General features: G+C 38.2%; 1 protein-coding gene across 1 annotated transcript; it reads right to left on the reverse strand.

Annotated features, from left to right (window-relative positions):
• On the reverse strand, positions 5,421-20,895 carry RRH (retinal pigment epithelium-derived rhodopsin homolog). Its single transcript, XM_005681311.3, has 7 exons — positions 18,630-20,895; positions 13,195-13,385; positions 11,405-11,504; positions 10,705-10,858; positions 9,640-9,808; positions 7,423-7,601; positions 5,421-5,967 (listed from the first exon to the last, which is right to left on the reverse strand). The coding sequence occupies exons 1-7, from the start codon at positions 18,757-18,759 to the stop codon at positions 5,853-5,855; spliced, it is 1,038 nt and encodes a 345-aa protein (XP_005681368.2). The 5' UTR covers positions 18,760-20,895; the 3' UTR covers positions 5,421-5,852.

A 21,812-nucleotide genomic window follows, 5' to 3' on the forward strand; every position in this document is an offset into this window, starting at 1 on the left:
CAACTTATCTGAAAAGACCCTGAGGCTGGGAAAGATTGAAAGTGAGAGGAGAAAGGGACGACAGAGGATGAGATGGTTGGATGGCATCACCAACTCAATGGACATGAGTTTGAACAAACTCCAGGAGTTGGTGATGGACAGGGAGGCCTGGTGTGCTGCAGTCCATGTGGTTGCAAAGAGTCAGACACAACTGAGCGACTGAACTGAACTGAGGGGTAGAAATATGGATAAGACATGATCACTACACAAAAGGAATCACATGATAAAGAGAGGCACAGAATACACTTGGAAGAAGCACAAGAGATCAGCAGACCCAACAGTATTGGTGGAGAAAGGCTTCCTAGAGCAAGTGGTACCTGAGATGCCCCTATGAGGCACACCAATGTATTAAGTGGAAAATCTGAAAAAGGCAAGCAGAACAGCAGGAACCAAAGGAGGAAACAAGAGTGTGTAGTTCTTAGAGAAATATAAGCATTTCAGGTTGTATGTACGAAATACACACACAGGAGCAAGAGAAAACAAGACAAAAAGCTGAAAAGTTCCCATGGGACCATGTAGAAAAGGTCATGAGGGTCCAACTGACAGACTTATAGTTACTTGGCAGATGATTGATTTTTTTGGTTAAGATATGTGCATTTTTTTTAAAAAGGGGAAATTACTTTTATTTCTTTAAGATATCTATTTTTTTGGCAGTGCTGGGTCTTAGCTGTAGCACTTGGGATCATCAGTCTTTGTTGTCCACGCAGGATCTTTAGTGGTGGCATGTGGATCTTTTTAGCTGCAGCACGAGAACTCCTGGTTGTGGCATGTGGGATCTAGTTCCCTGACTAGGGGCTAAACCCAGGCCTCCTGTCCTGGGGGCTCGGAGTCTTAGACATTGGACTACCAGGGAAGTACTGACTGAAGGTTTTCTGAGCTGAAGATTTTGGGGAAGGGAATTTTATTTTTAAAAGAAGAGTATTCCAGTTATAAAGCTGATACATTGATTACACTGGGGAAAAGGCAGAGGATGGAGAAATAAATTAGCAGATTATTATAGCAGCTTACCAGTACAAACATATGGATAGTTGTATATATTTGGATTAGTGTCCTGGTTTTAGAAAAGGCAGGGGAACCAGAGATCAAATTGCCAACATCCACTGGATCATGGAAAAGGCAAGAGAGTTCCAGAAAAACATCTATTTCTGCTTTATTGACTATGCCAAAGCCTCTGACTGTGTAGATCACAATAAACTGTGGAAAATTCTGAAAGAGATGGTAATACCAGACCACCTGACCTGCCTCTTGAGAAATCTGTATGCAGGCCAGGAAGCAACAGTTAGAACTGGACATGGAACAATAGACTGGTTCCAAATAGGAAAAGGAGTACGTCAAGGCTGTATATTGTCACCCTGCTTATTAAACTTATATGCAGAGTACATCATGAGAAACACTGGACTGGAAGAAACACAAGCTGGAATCAAGATTGCTGGGAGAAATATCAATAACCTCAGTTATGCAGATGATACCACCCTTATGGCAGAAAGTGAAGAGGAACTCAAAAGCCTCTTGAGGAAAGTGAAAGAGGAGAGTGAAAATGTTGGCTTAAAGCTCAACATTCAGAAAACGAAGATCATGGCATCCGGTCCCATCACTTCATGGGAAATAGATGAGGAAACAGTGGAAACAGTGTCAGACTTTATTTGGGGGGGCTCCAAAGTCACTGCAGATGGTGACTGCAGCCATGAAATTAAAAGACACTTACTCCTTGGAAGAAAAGTTATGACCAACCTAGATAGCATATTCAAAAGCAGAGACATTACTTTGCCGACTAAGGTCCATCTAGTCAAGGCTATGGTTTTTCCTGTGGTCATGTATGGATGTGAGAGTTGGACTGTGAAGAAGGCTGAGCACCAAAGAATTGATGCTTTTGAAGTGTGGTGTTGGAGAAGACTCTTGAGAGTCCCGTGGACTGCAAGGAGATCCAAGCAGTCCATTCTGAAGGAGATCAGCCCTGGGATTTCTTTGGAAGGAATGATGCTAAAGCTGAAACTCCAGTACTTTGGCCACCTTATGCGAAGTGTTGACTCATTGGAAAAGACTCTGATGCTGGGAGGGATTGAGGGCAGGAGAAGAAGGGGACGACAGAGGATGAGATGGCTGGATGGCATCACTGACTCGATGGACATGAGTCTGAGTGAACTCCGGGAGTTGATGATGGACAGGGAGGCCTGGTGTGCTGCGATTCATGGGGTCGCAAAGAGTCAGACACAACTGAGCGACTAAACTGAACTGAACTGAACTTTCCTTTATTTGCAGTCAAAGGTGCTAAAGAAACAGCCTACAAAAATAAATACATAAAAAAACACAATATCCAAAGATACATAGCCTCACTAGCAGTTAAAGAAATGTGAAATGAAATGAATTTGTTAAAGTATACAGCTTTTAGTTTTAAAGAACTGATACAGCACTATTAGCAGGACTATAATGGGAAAGTGAATTCTTCACTGCCAGTGGCCACGTAAATTAGTTCAGTCTTTCAAGAGCACAACCTCACAACAATAATACTGTTTCTATATTTTTATCCAGTAATTCTAATCTGAGGAAACACTCAGATAGAGTAATTTCTCCTTGCCTTCCCCACACAAAAACTATTAATACTAAAATATTCCCAGTGGTTCATCCACAATTCTTAGAGTTGTGGATGAACCACTGGGAATATTTCAGCAATTTAAATATCCATTATTGGTTCACAATTAGTACAGAACAGACTGGGAGAGATGAGCTGGGGATATACTGGGCCACACGAGATGGAAATTCTTAGCTTAAATACTTGCTTATGAACTTATTAATGTTACTAGCAGCAGCAGCTATATTATTTGTATTCAGTCTGCATTACCAGATGTATGACTGAGCCTCAGATAAAAGTAATAATGACTAGAGAACTTAAAACAATTGACCAAATATATAGTTCTATAATATGATCAAGGATTCTAACACTGAAAGTCTATATACGGGGATAATCAACAAGAGGGAACAGTTCCTGGACCATAACAGACTGGTAAGACAGGCAGTCCAGAGGCTTTTGGTTGCTGTTAACTGGGCCTAGTCCAGGGACAGCAAATGGAGTGGCCTATCAACAAAATCCCCACCTGACCTGGGAATGAGCATTCCTAGCACTGAGGGACAAATGAGTCACAAAATCCTTCTCTAACCTTGGTCGAAATTATTATCCAAATTAGAGCATTATAAAATAAACAATGGTGCCCACTATCCAGTTCTACAAGAATCAAGTCATTAGCCACAGTAGTCACTGACCTACAGTACATCCTGAAAGGAATTCAGCGTGAAGGTCAGGATGAGGCACTATTTGCTCTGGGGAAACCAGCAGAACTGACCCATCAGATGGTTATGTATTTTAAGGAGAAAATTTTATGAACCCAGTTTCTTGCATCTTTCCATACATAAAAGAGCACTAAAAATATTAGCTAAGATACCTGTACCTTGAAAAAGCAGTAACTTTTTACCAAGATATGTTCTTCATTGCACATATATACCAGCCTTCCCATTCACCTTTCTGGAACAGTCCTCAGAGCTTTCTGAAAGACTGTCTCTTGGGTTATAATCTTGAGGCTAGCTCGAATAAAATTTCCTATTCCTTTCTTACACTGACTATTGATTAATTTTTTCATCAACAAAACAAGATAGGACAAAGAGAACAAAGATACAGAAATCCCCACTCTGATTAAACTTAATTCTAATGTCAAATATATGGAAATACATACACATAAAAACAGTAATTAAAAAAGTATAACACATATTAATATGCACAGGTTATAGTGTTGCATAAAATATATATGGCATTGACTGACATGTATTTAAAAACAATAGTGCTTAATATTAATTTGATTATTTTTGTTAAATAGTAAGTGAATAATTGCATTAAAATTTGAAAATTGTGAAACGCTGACAGTTTCCCATTCTAGCTAGAAATAAATTCCAACAACTTATTTCAGTAATTATTTATTAAAGACTATTAACCATTATTTGTTGTTGTGCTTTTTAGTTGCTAAGTCATGTCCAACTCTTTGGTGACCCCATGGACTATACCCCGAAGCTCCTGTTAGTGGAATTCCCTAGAATACTAGAGTGAGTTGACATTTCCTTTTCCAGGGGGTCTTCCTGACCCAGGGATTGAACCCATAACTCCTGCATTGGCAAGCAGATTCTTTACCATTTAGCCACTAGTGAAGCCCATTAACTATTACTCAGTTCAGTTCAGTTCAGTTGCTCGTCATGTCCAACTCCTTGCAAACCCATGAACCGCAGCACGCCAGCCTCCCTGTCCATCACCAACTCCCAGCGTTTACTTAAACTCATCTCCATTGAGTCGGTGATGCCATCCAACCATCTCATCCTCTGTCATCCCCTTCTCCTCCTGCCTTCAATCTTTCCCAGCATCAGGGTCTTTTCCAATGAGTTAGCTCTTCACATGAGGTGGCCAAAGTATTGGAGTTTCAGCTTCAACATCAATCCTTCCAACGAACACTCAGGACTGGTCTCCTTTAGGATAGATTGGTTGGATCTCCTTGCAGTCCAAGGGACTCTCAAGAGTCTTCTCCAACACCACACTTCAAAAGCATCAATTCTTTGGTGCACATCTTTCTTTATAGTCCAACTCTCACATCCATACATGACTACTGGAAAAACCATAGCCTTGACTAGACAGAACTTTGTTGACAAAGTAATGTCTCTGCTTTTGAATATGCTATCTAGGCTGGTCATAACTTTTCTTCCAAGGAGTAAGTGTCTTTTAATTTCATGGCTGCAGTCGTCACCATCTGCAGTGATTCTGGAGCCCCCAAAAATAAAGTCAGCCATTGTTTCCACTGTTTCCCCATCTATTTGCCATGAAGGGATGGGACCGGATGCCATGATCTTCATTTTCTGAATGTTGAGCTTTAAGCCAACTTTTTCACTCTCCTCTTTCACTTTCCTCAAGAGGGTTTTTAGTTCCTCTTCACTTTCTGCCATAAGGGTGGTGTCATCTGCATATCTGAGGTTATTGATATTTCTCCCAGCAATCTTGATTCCAGCTTGTCCTTCTTTCAGCCCAGCCTTTCTCATGATGTACTCTGCATAGAAGTTAAATAAGCAGGGTGACAATATACAGCCTTGATGTACTCCTTTTCCTATTTGTAACCAGTCTGTTGTTCCATGTCCAGTTCTAACTGTTGCTTCCTGACCTACATACAGGTTTCTCAAGAGGCAGGTCAGGTGGTCTGGTATTCCCATCTCTTTCAGAGTTTTCCACAGTTTACTGTGATCTACATAGTCAAAAGCTTTGGCATAGTCAATAAAGCAGAAATAGATGTTTTTCTGGAACTCTCTTGCTTTTTTGATGATAATAACTATTATTACTATTAATTTATTCTAACATTAAAATTACAGGGAGGCCTGGTGTGCTGCAGTTCATGGGGTCACAAAGAGTCAGATACAACTGAGCAACAGAACTGAACATTAAAATAGCAGTTGCTTCTAATCTAGTGGAGGAACCAGGCAAGACACCAGGTCATTAATACACTGTAATACACACCATGATAGGGAGAAAGAGAAGAGGCCTTAATATCATGTGCCTCTATTCATCAAACTAGATGAGTAGTATGTTTACATATAAGGAAATAGTGAAACATTCCCAATGGTAGCCAGTCCACAAACAGAACTACAAACTACACTTGAGAAATTTATAGTCTATTAAGACAATATTCTTTGTCTCTATTTGATTGAAGTGAGCTCACATTTAAAATGAAATTAAACCACTACAAAAAAAAAGTAAAGAAAATGTTTTGATAAATGTGTGAGTTCCTCTTATTTCAGACTTTTCCAGAAGTCAGTGGGTTTTGAGGTACATCCATTGGTAAAATACTCGTCACAGGCATTGCTTGGGTAGTCTGACATTTGAACATGGCAACCATCGCCCTTCGAAACCTGTAACAAAAAAGGGAAAATCTGGCATTATCCCATGATGACTTGGAATGTTTAAAGAACTTTCAAATATGACTAAGATGCCACTACTGCCAATTAGCATCTCCAAATAAATTTCTGCTTTCAACTTTAATATATCCTATTGAGACCTTTATAAATATATTATAAAGTATACAGTACAATTAAAGATCAATTTTGCACCACTGATTATAAACATCGAAGACATTTAATAAAAATAAATAACTAGAATTAAGATGACACCATGTCTAAGATGACAATGTCAGTTGCAAGGAATCATTTACTTGAACTAAGGGTGGGTATTTCAGACATTTATTCTAATGAGCAAAGGCCAGTTTAATGCCTGACCTTTCCAAAAGAACTACTAATAGACTCTAAATTTAAGATGTGTTCTTTATTCTTCTTATGTGGTCTATTTGATCTTAAAAGTTTTTATGTTTCTTCATATACCTATGGCTAAAGTTGCTTTCCCAAACATGTGCATAAATATATAAGCTTAATAGAAGCAGCACTGGCAATCCAGGATCAAATTATCAGTACTTCACATCTACTGAGATTTTTTGGTCAAATATTTAAGCACAGTAGATTGGTTCAATCCACCTTTAAGCAGTAACAGTAATTGAAGTAGTCTAAGCTGCCCTACCTGGAGGCTCAAGGGTAAAGAAACTGCCTGCAATGCAGGAGGCTCAGCAGGAGCCTCAGGTTCGATCCCTGGGTCAGGAAGATCCCCTGGAGAAGGAAATGGCAACCCATTCCAGTATTCTTGCCTGGAAACCCCATGAACAGCTCGTGGAGTCGCAAAAGGGTCAGACACAACTTAGCGACTAAACGACAAAAGCTACACTGAGGAGGCAGGAAAGATATCCTTGCTCAGAGGCTCAACAAAAGGGGGAAAGGAAGAGTCTCCATTATTCTCAGTGACTACACAATCCTGAAGCCTGTTATGTTAACAATGAATTTTTCTCTTGCATCTGAATGATATGTCTTCCTTCTAGTAAATATACACTTATGCTACCCACATAGGGAACCCAACTGGCCTTGCTTTGTCCACTTTCCAGTAACAGAATCACTCTTTTCTTTGCAAAACTGATTACAGGTTTTCTTTGCAAAACCTTCCAGGGTCATTGCTGCCAGAGGGCCATCAAAGATGAAACTTGCATTTGGGGATGCTTAGCTGGTGGAACTTGGTCTTGAATTACCCATGATCATCTCACCTCCATGTGGGAAGAGTCTGTCACAGAACTGGAGTCCTAGACATTTCAGGTCCTGAATGCTTCTACAGTGCAGCTGCATGAACCAAATAACTCCTAATTTCACCTGAAGCGAGTTTCTGTCATTTACCTCCCCCAAAATTTAGAACATTATCCATTGCCTTTCTAACATTCTTTCTGTATACACTTTTTTTTTTTTAAGTTGAGAAGCATTTTAGACATGACTTACTTTTTATTAGCAATCACATAAATACAAGGATTGTAGAATGTAGAAGATTTTGCAAACAGGGGAGCTATGATGGCCATTGAGGGAGGAATCTTCTTTGGGTCACCAAAAGATGCCCATAAGCACACAATGGAATAAGGGGACCACGCCACCAGAAACATGAGTATCATTATCACAGACATCTGTAAAAGAAATCAGTATTCACCAAGCCCAATAACTAAAATATCAAAATAGCTAGCATATCTAAAACTGCATGAAAAATTATCTGGATTGGAACTTGAATGTTTATGATGGTGAAGACATAGAGGAAACACTGAAATTTTCTCCTCATTGTACTCTGCTAATACACCTAAAGTCAGCTATGATAACTGGAGCTTGTGAAACGGATGAACTGGTTCATGAATGTAAAGAATGCCCTCTTTCTGCTGGTGAGCTGAGGAGAATACAGCTGGATTTATCTTTTTTGGGTTACTGAGCTTTTCAGTGCTTGCTTAAATTTTACAACCCAGGCTTGAGCATCTTCTCACCCAATCTCAGTCCTGGATATGGTTGAGGAAATCTCTCAGAAAGTAGAAACCAAGACAAACAAACAAAACCCCACAGAGAGACAGTGTAGGAAAGAATATTTTAAAAAGTTAAAAGATAAATCCAGGAGATTAAATACCCAAATAAAAAGAGTTCCAGGAAAAGAGAATAGAGAAAACAAAAAGGGAAGTGAAATTCAAGAGAGAAATAATACAAGGAAGCTCCCAGAAGGGGAGATCTGAGTCTTGACATTGAAAGCACTCACCCAGTATCCAGTACATGGGTGAATAAAGAGCTATATCAAGGCACGTCAGCATCACATTTCAGAGAGAAAACTGGAAACAAAGAGAAAATGACAAGCTTCCAGAGAGAACACAGACCACCAGTAAACTGTCAGTCTTCTCAACAGCAACACCTAAAACTGAGAGACTATATAGTAATGCTTTCAAACATCTCTGAAAATCATTTTTCTACTTTGAATTCTATGCCAAATGAACAATCAATCAAATATAATAGGAGCATTAAGACATTTTCAGGCATGCCAAACCTTAAAAATTTTACTTCCCTATAACATTCTCAGGACTCTGTTAGGGGATGTGTTCCACCAACTGTGAGAAAATCAACCAAAAAAAAAAAAAAAAGGAAGACATGCAATCCAGAAAACAGGTGATCTGATCCAGGAGACAGGCCAAAGGCATTCTCAGTTTGTAATAAAGGCGGTGTGGGGATACTGACTTTCTAGGTAGTCATCTTAAAGAAGAGCCAATGTAATCTGGGGCAGGAGATCTGGGGGTGTCAGGAGGATAACTAAGAAAAAGATGAAGTCAATTTAGGCTCTGACGCATATGAAAATACTAAGAGGAAACTGAAGCTTCCAATAGATTATTCAGAGATGAATTAGGGACAGGTACATAGGACAGTCAGGCTCCCCTGGTGCCTGATAGAGTAGAGAATCTGCCTGCAATGCAGGAGACCTGGGTTCGATCCCTGAGTTGAGAAGATCACCCTGGAGAAGGAAATGGTTACTGACTCCAGCGTTCCTGCCTGGAGAATCCCATGGACAGAGAGGCCTGGTAGGCTACAGTCCACGGGGTCACAAAGAGTTGGACACGACTGAGTGACTAATGCTTCTACTTTCCAAAATCACTTCATTTTCACACAGAACAGTCAGGAAACAAAGCTATAAAGAGATGGGGGGTGGAAGGGGAGGAGAGAGGGAGAGAAGAAGAGAAGGGGAGAGAGATGGACAGAAGACAAGAAAGAAAAAGAAAAGGAATGAACTGTTAACTCCAAAGGGGGAATAGTTGTATAAAAAAAAAGAAATATAAGTCATACAGCCCTACAGAGATCTGCAATAAATGAAATTTAGATAATCACAATAATGTAAAATTGACTCTTCATCTAGCCAAATATTAACATTTTATTGACAAGATGAGAGATGTTGGTGGGGAGAAGGAAAAGATGGTGGTATAAGAGAAATTCTCTTCGTTCACAGTAGGAAATCAAGAAGTAGCAGCAAACAAAATACCTGAAACAGTAGATAAGTACATTGTTTAGAAATATGGAGGCCAACACCAGAAAAAAAGAGGCATAAAATAAGAATCGGGAGTTGGGGAGAGATGATTACAGGGCCAAGGAACCATGTCCATGTAGAAGCTTGATTAAAAAACTTTCTTAAGGATTTTAATGCCTTACCTTTGTTACATCTACCTGATCTGACCAATCTCTGTTGAGGTACTCAGTGCAGTTATTAGTACCATGATGCTTAATGGATTGAGTGACATGGTAATAACAGTAAAACATCACTGTTAAGGGCACGATAAAATTTATCACAACTACCATCATCGTGTAAGAAACAAAAGACCTGAAAGTAAGAAAAGGAAATAATTAAATCATGACATTAAATCACTATTCATCTAATGTATTAAATAGGGGAAGGGAAACAGAATAATTACCAGAAGTAATACTGGCATTGTCTAGTGTTAGTAAACAGCTTAGGAGGTACATTCGACTTTTAGTCCATTCAGACTAGAGGTTGGCAAACTATGACCTGTGGGCAAATCCGGCTTGTCGCCTGTTTTTGTAAATAAAATTTTATTGGAACCACAGTCATTTCCTTACTGTCTATGGCTGCTTCCACAGGCAGAGTTGAATAGTTGCAATGGAGACAACCTTGCCTGTGAAATCTAAAATATTTATTTTTTGACCCTGTACAGAAAAATGTTTAGACTTAGATTTAGTTTGAGAGAAATTTTCTGTTTACTTTTCTGAGTAATCTTTCACTTCCTTTAATGAACTAAATTACCTTCTTTTCCTTAGTAAACATAGAAGAGCATCACTGATGAGTAAGCAATCCTTGCAGGGACTGTACTTTTGCTGTGTAATTCTCAGAAGATGCTTTATCACCAGAAAAGAAAGCCTGGGCTTTCTCCAGAACTGCACACTGTCTAGCTCCACCAATAGTCCTTTCCCCCGTAGGTCCTACCTTTAGGTGCAGCTAAAGGAGGCTCTGTATCCCCTTTGCTGCCAAAGGACAGGAAGGAGGGAACAGAGCAGGGAGACAAAAGGATGCCCTGTCCTCGCAAATAAACATAATTCACGGTTCTCAATTCGTCCCTAGTTGGAATCACATCATCTAAACCAAGGAAACCCTTTGCCACACTCTATATGAGAAACATTAGATCTGAGGTTAAATTTAAAATGGTGAAAACGTGTCTGCATTAGAAGCATTTAATTATAGACTGCATATACATTTCTTACACATCATTTTTCCGCCAGTTTATGGTACAGGTGGCCCCAGTAGGATCTGGGGCATAACTAGCCCACCCAATGATAGGCATCAAAGCCCAAAACAGGCCATTGGTCCAGGCCCCCAGAATCATGCTGATGTAAGTGTTGGTGGTCATTCTTCTTCCTATTAACAAATACATGGAATATTAAATCATTTCCCAATGATGTGATCATTTCCCATTTCACATCTTCATCTTATTTTAACTGATTATTCAAAATTATTACCAAGTAGATTCTTTACAGAGCACTTTAGTTCACACAAAACCTATGAATTCATATTCTGGAAAAAAAATAACATTTAAGCTGAAACTTGAATGATAAAATGATGAATCAGAGGATAGGCAGGGAGAAACACTAGGGAAATAGCATCTACAAAGACCCCAAATTGCGAAAGAGTTTCGCCAATACCCCAAAGTGACAAGATCCCAGGCTATGCTGCAAAGGTAGTCAGGGGTCAGAACACGTAGGGTCTTGGGGGCCATGTTATGAAATTTGAATTTTATTCTAGGTATAATAGAAAACCACTGAAACTTCCAATCAAGGATTATCAGAGAAAGAAGGCTGACCATGTCGCAAGTCATTACATTTATGAATACATTTTGAAGCGAAAGTGTGACAAGCAGAAGTTAGGCAAATGGGTTTATTGCAAAAGCTGAGAAAAGTGCTGTACCTGCATCCGGATGGCAGATGGTCAGGTATCGATCCACGGCCACGACCGTAAGCAATCCAATACTTGCCATTCCAAAAAATATATTCAACCCAGCATAAATCTGAAAATCAAAATTGGAACGATTCCACCATTCTACACACCTTCCCAAGAGACATTTACACTTTTATCCCATTGCTAAAATATATTTTAAATACATTGAACAGTAAATAAATACATTGAGTGTCTTCTATTTTGTGCGTGTGTTCAGTCGCTCAGTCGTGTCCAACTCTTTGCATCCTGACTCCTCTGTCCTGGGATTTCATAGGCAAGAGTACTAGAGTGGGTTCCATTTCCTCCTCCAGGGAATCTTCACAACCCAGGGGTCGCACCTGCGTTCCCTGTACTGTAGGCAGATTCTTTACCACTGAGCCACCAGGGAAGCCCCATTTTCTATTTTAATAATGTTAAAACACATCATCTATTGTCAAATTGTAAGTGGCTTAATAAAGGTACTTATAGAAAACATTCTGGGACTTCATTAATTAAAATAAGCTTTTTTAAAAAAGCTAAGATTTAAAGTAAAACTTCTATACATACTCTAAAGAGGGCAAAAACAAACCATAAATCAAGTGCAGTGCATATAACCAACAAAAGACTGGGATTCAGAAAACAGACAATTCACTAAGGGGAAAAGACAAACAGAAAAAATGGGCTATTCACACAAGAGGAAACCAGGGTCTCTATGACATAGGATGTACAATCACATTAAATATTGAAAGGAATGCAAATCATAAGATACTATTTTACATCTATCACAACACTACAAATTTACAAGTCTGACAGTCCCAAGCACTGGCGAACATGTGGAGCAACAGAAGTTCTCATAGTTGGCACCACCATTTTGAAGAATAATTTGGCCACACCTGATAAAGGTGACGTTGTGTTATCTACCACCAAACCATTCCCCTTCTAGTAATGTGTCTAAAGAAACTCTCAGATACTGCAGAAAGAGACATGTATGAGAACATTTGTGATTTTTAAAAATGGGGAACAGAGAATTCCCTGGCGGTCCAGTGGTTAGGACTCTGCACTCTCATTGCCAGGGCCCTGGGTTCCATCCCTGGTTGGGGAACTAAGATCCCATAAGCCCTGAAGCACAACCAAAAACAAAAAGGAGGAAGCCCCAAACAACCTGAAAGTCATATTGCAAATCATCAAGACCTGCTGATGCATAAACGGGTACTCACTGTTCTCTATCATTTTCATTTTATTCTCTACAGCTATATAGCTCAAAACAGCAAACAGTTCTAAAAAATTGGGCCGAAAGTCATTACTGCAAACTATATTGATTTATTTTCTTGTCAGTAAAAATTATAGCAGATATGTTTACCAGCAATTCTCACAAAGAACTTACCACAGAAAAAAATCAACAACATGTAGTTTAACTATATTACTCAGACATTATGATATAGTCATCAAATATTTTATTGTTTCAAAGGAAAGCAGAGTATTTCTTTTTGAATTTGCAATACGCAAGTTTTTATTTGAATATGCAAATGTTCACTTTTCTTCTAATTTTTTTGCTAGTTTAACTTTTTCCTTTAGGTTGGGGAAATTTTGAAAATATAATGGTGGCTACTGCTTTCATTTCTCTTATTAAAGAATATATTTCCTAGTCGCTCCTGAAGCTGTTTTCAATAAGAGCACCATATCTATTATGCTACATAAAACTATTTGATTTTGTAAAGACACTTAAACTTACAAGCTCTTAATCTAGTTCACTTTGCTTTGATTCTAAGGATCTCTGATACCTGACATCCTGCATATCCAAATTTCCAGCTTCCATGCAGATCTGAAGCAGCAGACATGGGGTAGCCAATGCTACTGACCCCTATATCAGTAACAGCCAGGTTGATGATAATTGCATTTGTGGGTGTCCGAAGTTCCTTGAACTTAATGAAGATGCCTAGAACAATTATGTTGCTGAGGATACTTATCACACCTGAGAACATAAAAAAAATCACACATTTCACTTAATTTGAATGTGCAAAACTAAAATAAAAATTAAATATTTAAATTCCTTCAGAAACAAAGCAAATTCACAAATCGGTTTTGGTTCATTTACTGGAAGAGCTCCAGCTATTCTTCAAACTAGTTGTGATATTGTCACAGCCCTCTTGTGAAAACAGAAATATAAAAATCAAAACACGAAGAATCCGCCACTTGTATAAACCAGCACCAAAGGATGGCATTTAACAACATCACTATTGATCACTCCATCCTTGAAGTGACTCCCATGATACCACCAATGCTGATTTTTAGGATACATATGTTTATGTGTGTGTGTGTGTGTGTGTGTGTGTGTGTGTGTGTGTGTGACCATAGAGTCTCCTTTGGCAGCTTAATTTCCTCTCCTCCTTCCTGAAGATGGAGGCTCTTCTTTCTCCGTTTCTCAGGCCTCAGCTATCATTCTGTCCTAACAGCACTTCTGTCACTTTCTATTCCTGAAATACGCTCCAGTCCCTCATCCCTTTTCATACAACTCATTGCCATTAGACATGTATTAAGCATCTGCAGTATGTAAGATCATATGACTATTTCAATATTACTTAAAACTTAACATGTTCAAATCTGATTACACATACACATACACGTACATCCCTAAATAAGAATGCACACACAAGGTTTGGCTAGCTAGACAGGAAGTCAAGCTGGCTCTCAGATCCACTGAGAAACCTCACAGGCCACATCACCCTAGTGAAGTTTCCACAGTCTGGGATCTGACTCTTAGCCCTCCCTGCAGGCCCAGAGACTCAGTGTTGTCAGTGCCCCAGAATTGGCTGGATTCAGGGAGACTGATGACTGAAAATCTTAATCTGAATGCCAATGTATTAATTGACAATGAGAAATACTGTTGAGTAGACTGGATGTGAATGTTAGCCTGCTTAACACCCCCATCTGCTGAATAAATTTCCCATCAGCCAGATGTAAGCCATACTAGGTCCTAACAACTGAGAGAGGGTAGAGCCATTACCAGAATCCTAGGGGCTAAAGGAGGGGTAAAGGACAGAAGGAATAGAGGTGTTCACCATCACGAAGAGAACTCTGGTGAGCAGACCCAGCTATTGCCAGAGAGACCAAAGGTTCCAAGTACCAACACACAAAGGTATCAGCTAAGGAAGATCTTCTATTATGTTTGGCACCTTGGTCAAAACTTCTGTTCAACATTCTGTTATATTAATCTTCCAGGCTCCTGTTCTTTCCCTCCTGCATGCTGCTGGCAGAATAAGCATGCCACAACATAGAATTAACCAAGACCCTTCTCAGTATACTCCTCAATGTCTGTGGGGTAAAAGTTCACATGTCCAGCCTGGTACCCCGGTCTCTGCTTCGAACTGTTTTTACCTTCTCTAAGCAAATGTTCTGGGGTCACAAAGAGTCAGACACGACTGAGCGACTGAACTGAAGCGAATGTTCACACTTATCAAATAAGCCCTCCATCTAGTTGTCTATCAGATATACCAGGCATGTGGTAAATTTCAGCTCTCATTTCTCCCACTTGGAACACCCTACTCCTTTACCTATCCAAATGCTACCCACCCTTCAAAATTCTGTTCAAGCCTGATTCTGCCCTCAAAGGCTTGTCTTCCTCATAGTATCCTCTCATCACTAATAAATTTTCTAAGTTCTTGCCTATACTATACTTCATCTTATGTGATGCTATATTATTTAACTCATATATTCCTAATCTTCCTGTGTAAATTACAGGCTTCTAATGGCTTCTATGTTAAGTATGTGACATATAGCAGATTTATTTAATAGACAACTAAAACTCATATTGCTTAATATCTATTATTCCCGCAAGCATAATTAAGACACAATGATATCAGACGATTCTTTGGCTCATTATTTTTGCATCCAGTATTGTAGCTCCAAAAAGTTTAGTGAACTGAAGAATTTTTCTGTTTAGTTACAGATTTGTTGATTTTTAAAAAGTCAGATAAATACACAGTGTAGTAAATTTGTTGCCTACCAAGTACGCAACTAGAATAGAGTAACTGTACTCATGGGGTAGATTTAGATATAATGTGGGGAATGAGGTAACCAGTTTAGTCCTTTTCTTTATTTTCTCTGCAGCTGTCTCAAGCACTCTGCTCTATTTTCTAGCTGTGAAAGTGTTAGTCAGTTGTGTCTGACTCTTTGAGACCTCATGGACTATAGCCCACCAGGCTGCTCTCTCCATGGGATTCTCCAGGCAGGAATACTGGAGTGGGTAGCCATTCCCTTCCCCAGGGAAATCTTCCTGACTCAGGGATCGAACTCACATCTCCTGCACTGCAGGCTGATTCTTTACTGACTGATTAACCACGGAAACCCATGTTTTCTAATGAGTAGACAGATTATTTAGTAGTTAGGTCTAAGTTCACTTAACTTAGGGACTTCCTTGGTGGCTCAGAGGTAAAGAATCTGCCTGCAATACAGGAGACACGGGTTTGATCCCTGGGTTGGGAAGATCCCCTGGAGAAGGGCATGGCGACCCACACCAGTATTCTTGCCTGGAGAACTCCATTGACAGAGCACCCTGGTGGGCTACAGTCCACAGGGTTGCAGTCAGACAAGACTGAGCAATTAACACACTTTCACTTAATTTCCCTTTGGCTTCTGTGGCTCTTCTCCAATCTCTTTGGGAGATCCTTCTCAATCTACTTCCTGGTCTTTCTTCTTCTCTACCTTATTAAACATATGCATTAAGTTTCTGTCCTAGACCTCCTTCTGTTCACATTTAACATACACTCAGTGATTTCAGAGTCAAGGCTATATGCTGATACTTTCCAGATCAGTCTCATAAAATTCAAAACCATGTGTCCAGCTTTTTATCAGACTTCTCTCAAACTGAACCCAGAGATTTTCATTCCTGCCGCAAACATGTTCTTCTCCAGGTGTGAACAGCTTCACCATTTATCCAGTGGCCCCAAAAAAGAAACCTACTTGTCATCTTTGATGCTCCCTCACCTTTTCCCCAAGTCTCCATATCCAACCACCATGGATTCAAAATTCTAGCTCTTTCTATCTCCATTGCCACTACTTCCTCCTCAGAAGCCTTCTTAACCTTTACCATACCTCCTACCTAGGGTGCCTCCTACCTGGTCTGTTAGCTACCACTATAGCATATATCTAAAATGCAAATTGGATCATGTCATTTAGTGGCCCCCTACTGCCCGCACAGCTTAGGTCCTTCATTAGCTGGTATGCAGTCATCCTTTCAGCCTAATATCTCTTATCTTTTAGCCTATAATGCACCCATAATGAATCTATTTCAGATCCTTAATTCACCATGCCTTCTTACCCCCAGAATAAACTGGAAAAAGGGAGAGCTTAAGTTGGTAAAAGTTTGTAAGAGCTAAAATCCAAAGAGAACTATTAAATTAAAAATGAAATGTAAAATGTAAAGTAGGCTTTTTGTAACAGTAGCAAATGAAATAAGTGCTTTGACTAAACTTTTTTCCTCATAGTTTTGGTTTAAGTGAGTTTTGTTAAAGGTGGGGGTTTGGGGGCCCAAAGAACAATAAACATTTAAACAAAAGCATAATGAGGTGAGACATGCTCCCTTCAGTTCACCTGCTAAAAATACAACACATACACATTAAAACTAATCCTCGTGATTATACATGAGGCTTCTAGAGCCAAAGAACCTGAGTTCAATACTGGTGTAGCTGCTTAGTAGATGTGTGTGTGTTGGTAAAGTTACTTAAACTCTCATCAGTATAAATGGAGAAAATAAAACGAATTTACTTACTGAATTAGTTTAAGGATGAATTATTCCATACAGGCAAGTACTTATAGCAGTGCTTGGTATATACCAAGTGTTCAAGTAATAACATTAGTAGTGGTGGTGGTGATGGTGGTGGATGTAGTGGCAACAGTAGCAGCAGAGTCCCACTGTCACAGTAAGACCACTATTACTGTTATTGTTGTTACAGGAATAAGAACAAGAGAGAACATTTTCTTAACAGGAAATCTTCTTTGCATGCTTCCTTTGTAACCAGATCAAAAAAGACAGCTTTTCTTGGTCATTTACCAAAACTAACCAACCAAAAGTTGGTATACAAAGTACTCCTGTGTAGTTGTGATAAGGAGATTATCTCATTAAATAGCATATTGTTTTCTCCTTTTTGTTGCAACACACACACAAAAAGAAAACAGAACTCACCCAGGGCTATCATACAGAGGTATTCAAATGAAAGAGTTATTAGCATGTCACTAAAATTTATGAAAATTAACTGAGGAACCATAGTTTCTAGCAGAGAAGTGATACTCTACTTGTGAGTAATGGGGAAATTAAGCAATTATAAAGAATAAACTGAGTACAGTAGGATTTGCTATGTTTTTACTCTACTTTTGAATATACTTACAATTTTTCACAAGTCAATCCAAAAAATAATTAGAAGTTACTTCTAAAATTCATTAGTATTTGTTCCAACATACACTGTATATATCATTTAGGTATATTTGTGCATTATTTTTTTTCAATTTTTCATAACAATCCCAACTGGTAGCTTATTCTTATCCCCATTTTATAGATATGAAAATGGAAGAACAAAAAGATAAAGGAACTTGCTCACTGCTGCAAAGAGACTAAAAAATGAAAACCAAACTTCAGTTTTCCAAGACAGCATTAAAATACGAGCTCAATCATCAAACTCTGTCTTCAATACAATCTGCTCTTTTTACAACTAAATTTTTTTCCAGGATCTTTCAATCTGAACTCGATTCTACCAGTGACGACAAAACTACAGAAAATATGTATGAGAACAGTAAATGCCATAAAAATACATTTTTGCCACAGTGCACATTCTCCCCCAATATAAATTCATTTGACAGTAAAATAACCAAACATACAGGTGATTATTTGTTTTCTAAAGAACTTTTCTCAGCCCCATCTCACTGCCTATCAAAATTCAAAATAACTTGTTAGATTAACCACTATTAACAATGTTTCCATTTATCCTTTCACCTACATTCTCTTATTTGATCTTTACAGCCAGGAAGAAGAGCAAGTATTATCCTTATTTATCACATGAGCACAACAATTGAGAAAGGATAAGTGACTTGTTGAGGTTGGCCAACAGTACAGAACTTGAAACACTCTGAAGCCATGCTTCTTCTACTACCTTATGCTAAAAACCGCAGCTTTTCTTCACTCATTCAAACGCAAAATAACTGTTAATGGAGTAAACATCCATACCTGCAGTAATCAAGTAAGCTGCAACAATGTTGTGTTCAGTCTGTGAAAAGACAGAGCCATTTTCATTTTTACAGTCTGAACTGTTGCCTAAATTATTCCTTAGCATTTTGCAGTGAAGATATTGAGACATCCTTCATAATGAGCTTTCAATATCTACGAAATGTTTCAAAAGCCAGTGAGAGAAAAATTTTCAGAACCAATCATTTCCATCTCCACTTAAAGACCTCAAAGAAGGGCCTTTTCATAGAGGCCCTCCTTTAACAAATCTAATTGGGCTAAAGAAGAAAGGATTTTAATCCCCAGAAGAAGGGAAAAGCTTACTAGCAAAATAAAGAGAAATACCAAACAACACACATTTTAACTTTGTATCCAAGGAGATTATCAAGTGCACACGTCCCATTTAAACAATAAACAAACTCAGAAAATCAGATCAGGACCTGAATTAACTGATTTCTGCTGGAAATTAAGAGTCAGCATTAGTCCTCTAAAACTATACAGGTTAAGGTGACTGTTTTCTGTTGATCCTTTCAAGTTTTTCATTTCAGTTCCTTTTGTTTTTTTCATAACAATTTAAATCATTAGAGATAAAGAAGTAATCTCCCTTCAACCTTCCAAATTTCACTCTCCTAATGATAATAGCAGCTTTGTGTATATTCTTTTTCTTTGCTTATAGAAACATTTATTAATAGAACGGTTTAATGTTTCCTCCACTTTTCACCCCCATTCTTTTCAAATAATGGGGAGCTATATATACACAAAAGAATTCTGCAATTTGTTTTTCCCTAAAGCTATACCATAAATTCCAGTCATAAAATCTAAATCTAAGTTATCAATAACTATATACTTCAAACCACAGATGTAACATGATCTACCTCATAATCCACCTAAGTTCATTTACCATACATTTTGATATGCATCAGTTGTTATCCGGTTAATAATCATAGCATACACTAGCAAAGTATCTAGAGTGAATGATTCACCTCAAACTACAGAGCAGTTCTAACATTCTGGATTATCTTAACTCTAAAAGTGTATTACATAAATGGATGATAATCTAATATGAACATTTACTGTTAGAATAAGATATCCCTACCATTTTTTTCTTTGTAGTTTTTTATGCCATAAATTATAAAAATCTGATTCTACTCAATAGTGAAATTCCTAAAAATTGGCAACTTAAGAAAAATTATAGATGCACCAAAGTTAACAGTGTAAGTATATAACAGAACCACTAGAGGGCTATATTTACCTACTTAATTATATAATCTTAGCATGGCCTAGCAGGAAGGGGACACAACATAATCCTTTTGCCTCAATTTTCAGCCATATACTTGAATAAACTGAAGAAGTTGAAACCAGGTGGGTTCATCTGTCCCAGATCTTACAGCTACTAGTATTCAAATTTTTATGACACATATAGTAATATTGTGAAGAGTATACTAGAAAAGTGAATCTCATTAGTATTCCAATATCAAAATATTTTCAAACAACCGTAAAGCAATTAATATAATCCTAAAATGACCTCTCCATTTAAAAAACCATGGGTTATTAGGTTTCAAGTCTTTCTCTCTCTTTTTTTTTTTTTGCAATTACTATTCACTCAAAATATTTTGAGTTTGCTTTTGTTCATAGTTCCTATCTTTTCTGTAAAGGATTATGCCTAGTTAGTTGTACCACCCATTTAAATTTTCCAGAAATAATTAGCTCTATTTATAAAAACTGAAGAAAAATAATTCCAGAGATGACTATTTGCTATTGATAAAAGTTTTACAGATTATTAGTGTGATAGGTACATTCTAAATAATTTTTTATGCTTCCTTCATAAGTCACATGGAAAAACTATATTGAGATGAGGCTTAGAATACTAAGAAATATAACTATAAGCATGTCAAGTTAACACAGCTCATGATTCTTTAACTTTATAAACTTTAACTGGCCTAAAATCAGTCCTCCTTTCATAACTTCTCAAATGTTCAGGGATACCAGGTAATATTGCTTGTATTCCACTAAACCTTTTCATTGCTATGGCAACAAATACATTTTAGCATGATGCAAGCACTCAAAAAGTTATTCAGCTAACATGTCAAAAGATTTAATATGTCAGTAACTATTCAAGTATCTTTTACAATGGAGCTCAGTGATACCACAGTACAAAATGTATTAATGTTAGGTTCCCTAAACATATGAACTAGATTCAAAACCAAATGCCTTAGGGACTTCCCTAGCAGTCCAGCGGGCACAACCTGGTCAGGGAACAAAGATTCCACATGCCATTCAGTGAGGCCACAAAAAAAAAAAAAAAAAAACCACCACTAATACACCAAAGGACACCCAGGAAGAACTACTATAAGCAAAAAAAAGAAAGAAAAATAGGATGTGGAAATAAAAGTTTAAAGATGGCTAATGCCTAACGCACTGGTCATAGCAAACACTCTCTTCCAACAACACAAGAGACAACTCTACATATGGACATCACCAGATGGTCAATACAGAAATCAGACTAATTATATTCTCTGCAGCCAAAGATGGGGAAGCTCTATACAGTCAGCAAAAACAAGACCGGGAGCTGTTTGTGGCTCAGATCATGAATTCCTTACTGCAAAATTCAGATTTAAATTGAAGAAAGTAGGGAAAACCACTAGATCATTCAGGCATGACCTAAATCAAATCCCTTGATTATACAGTGGAAATGACAAATAGATTCAAGGGATTAGATCTCATAGACAGAGTGCCTGAAGAACTATGAATGGAGGTTCCTGACATTATGTAGGAGGCAGTGATCAAAACCATCCCCAAGAAAAAGAAATGCAAAAAGGTTGTCTGAGGCGGCCTTACAAATAGCTGAGAAAAGAAGCGAAGCGAAAGGCAAAGGAAAAAAAGATATACCCATCTGAATGCAGAGTTCTAAAGAATAGCAAAGAGAGAGATAAGAAAGCCTTCCCAAGTGATCACTGCAAAGAAGAAAACAATAGGATGGGAAAGAATGGAGAGCTCTTCAAGAAAATTAGAGATACCAAGGGAACATTTCATGCAAAGATGGGCACAATAAAGGACAGAAATGGTATGGACCTAACAGAAGCAGAAGATATTAAGAGGTAGCAAGAATACATAGAACTATACAAAAAGGTCTTAATGGTCCAGATAACTGCAATGGTGTGACCACTCATCTAGAGCCAGACATCC

Source organism: Capra hircus, chromosome 6, assembly GCF_001704415.2.
Source record: "Capra hircus breed San Clemente chromosome 6, ASM170441v1, whole genome shotgun sequence".
Lineage (NCBI taxonomy): Eukaryota > Metazoa > Chordata > Mammalia > Artiodactyla > Bovidae > Capra > Capra hircus.

Bases quoted from the DNA above. Each gene is read 5' to 3' on its own strand.
- RRH (XM_005681311.3), bottom strand. From the start codon at position 18,759: ATGTCTCAATATCTTCACTGCAAAATGCTAAGGAATAATTTAGGCAAC. The intron at 10,859-11,404 runs GTACAGCACTTT...ATTTGTTAATAG, and splicing joins CATCTGCCATCCGGATGCAG to GAAGAAGAATGACCACCAAC. The intron at 5,968-7,422 runs GTAAGTCATGTC...TTTTTGTTACAG, and splicing joins TATGTGATTGCTAATAAAAA to GTTTCGAAGGGCGATGGTTG.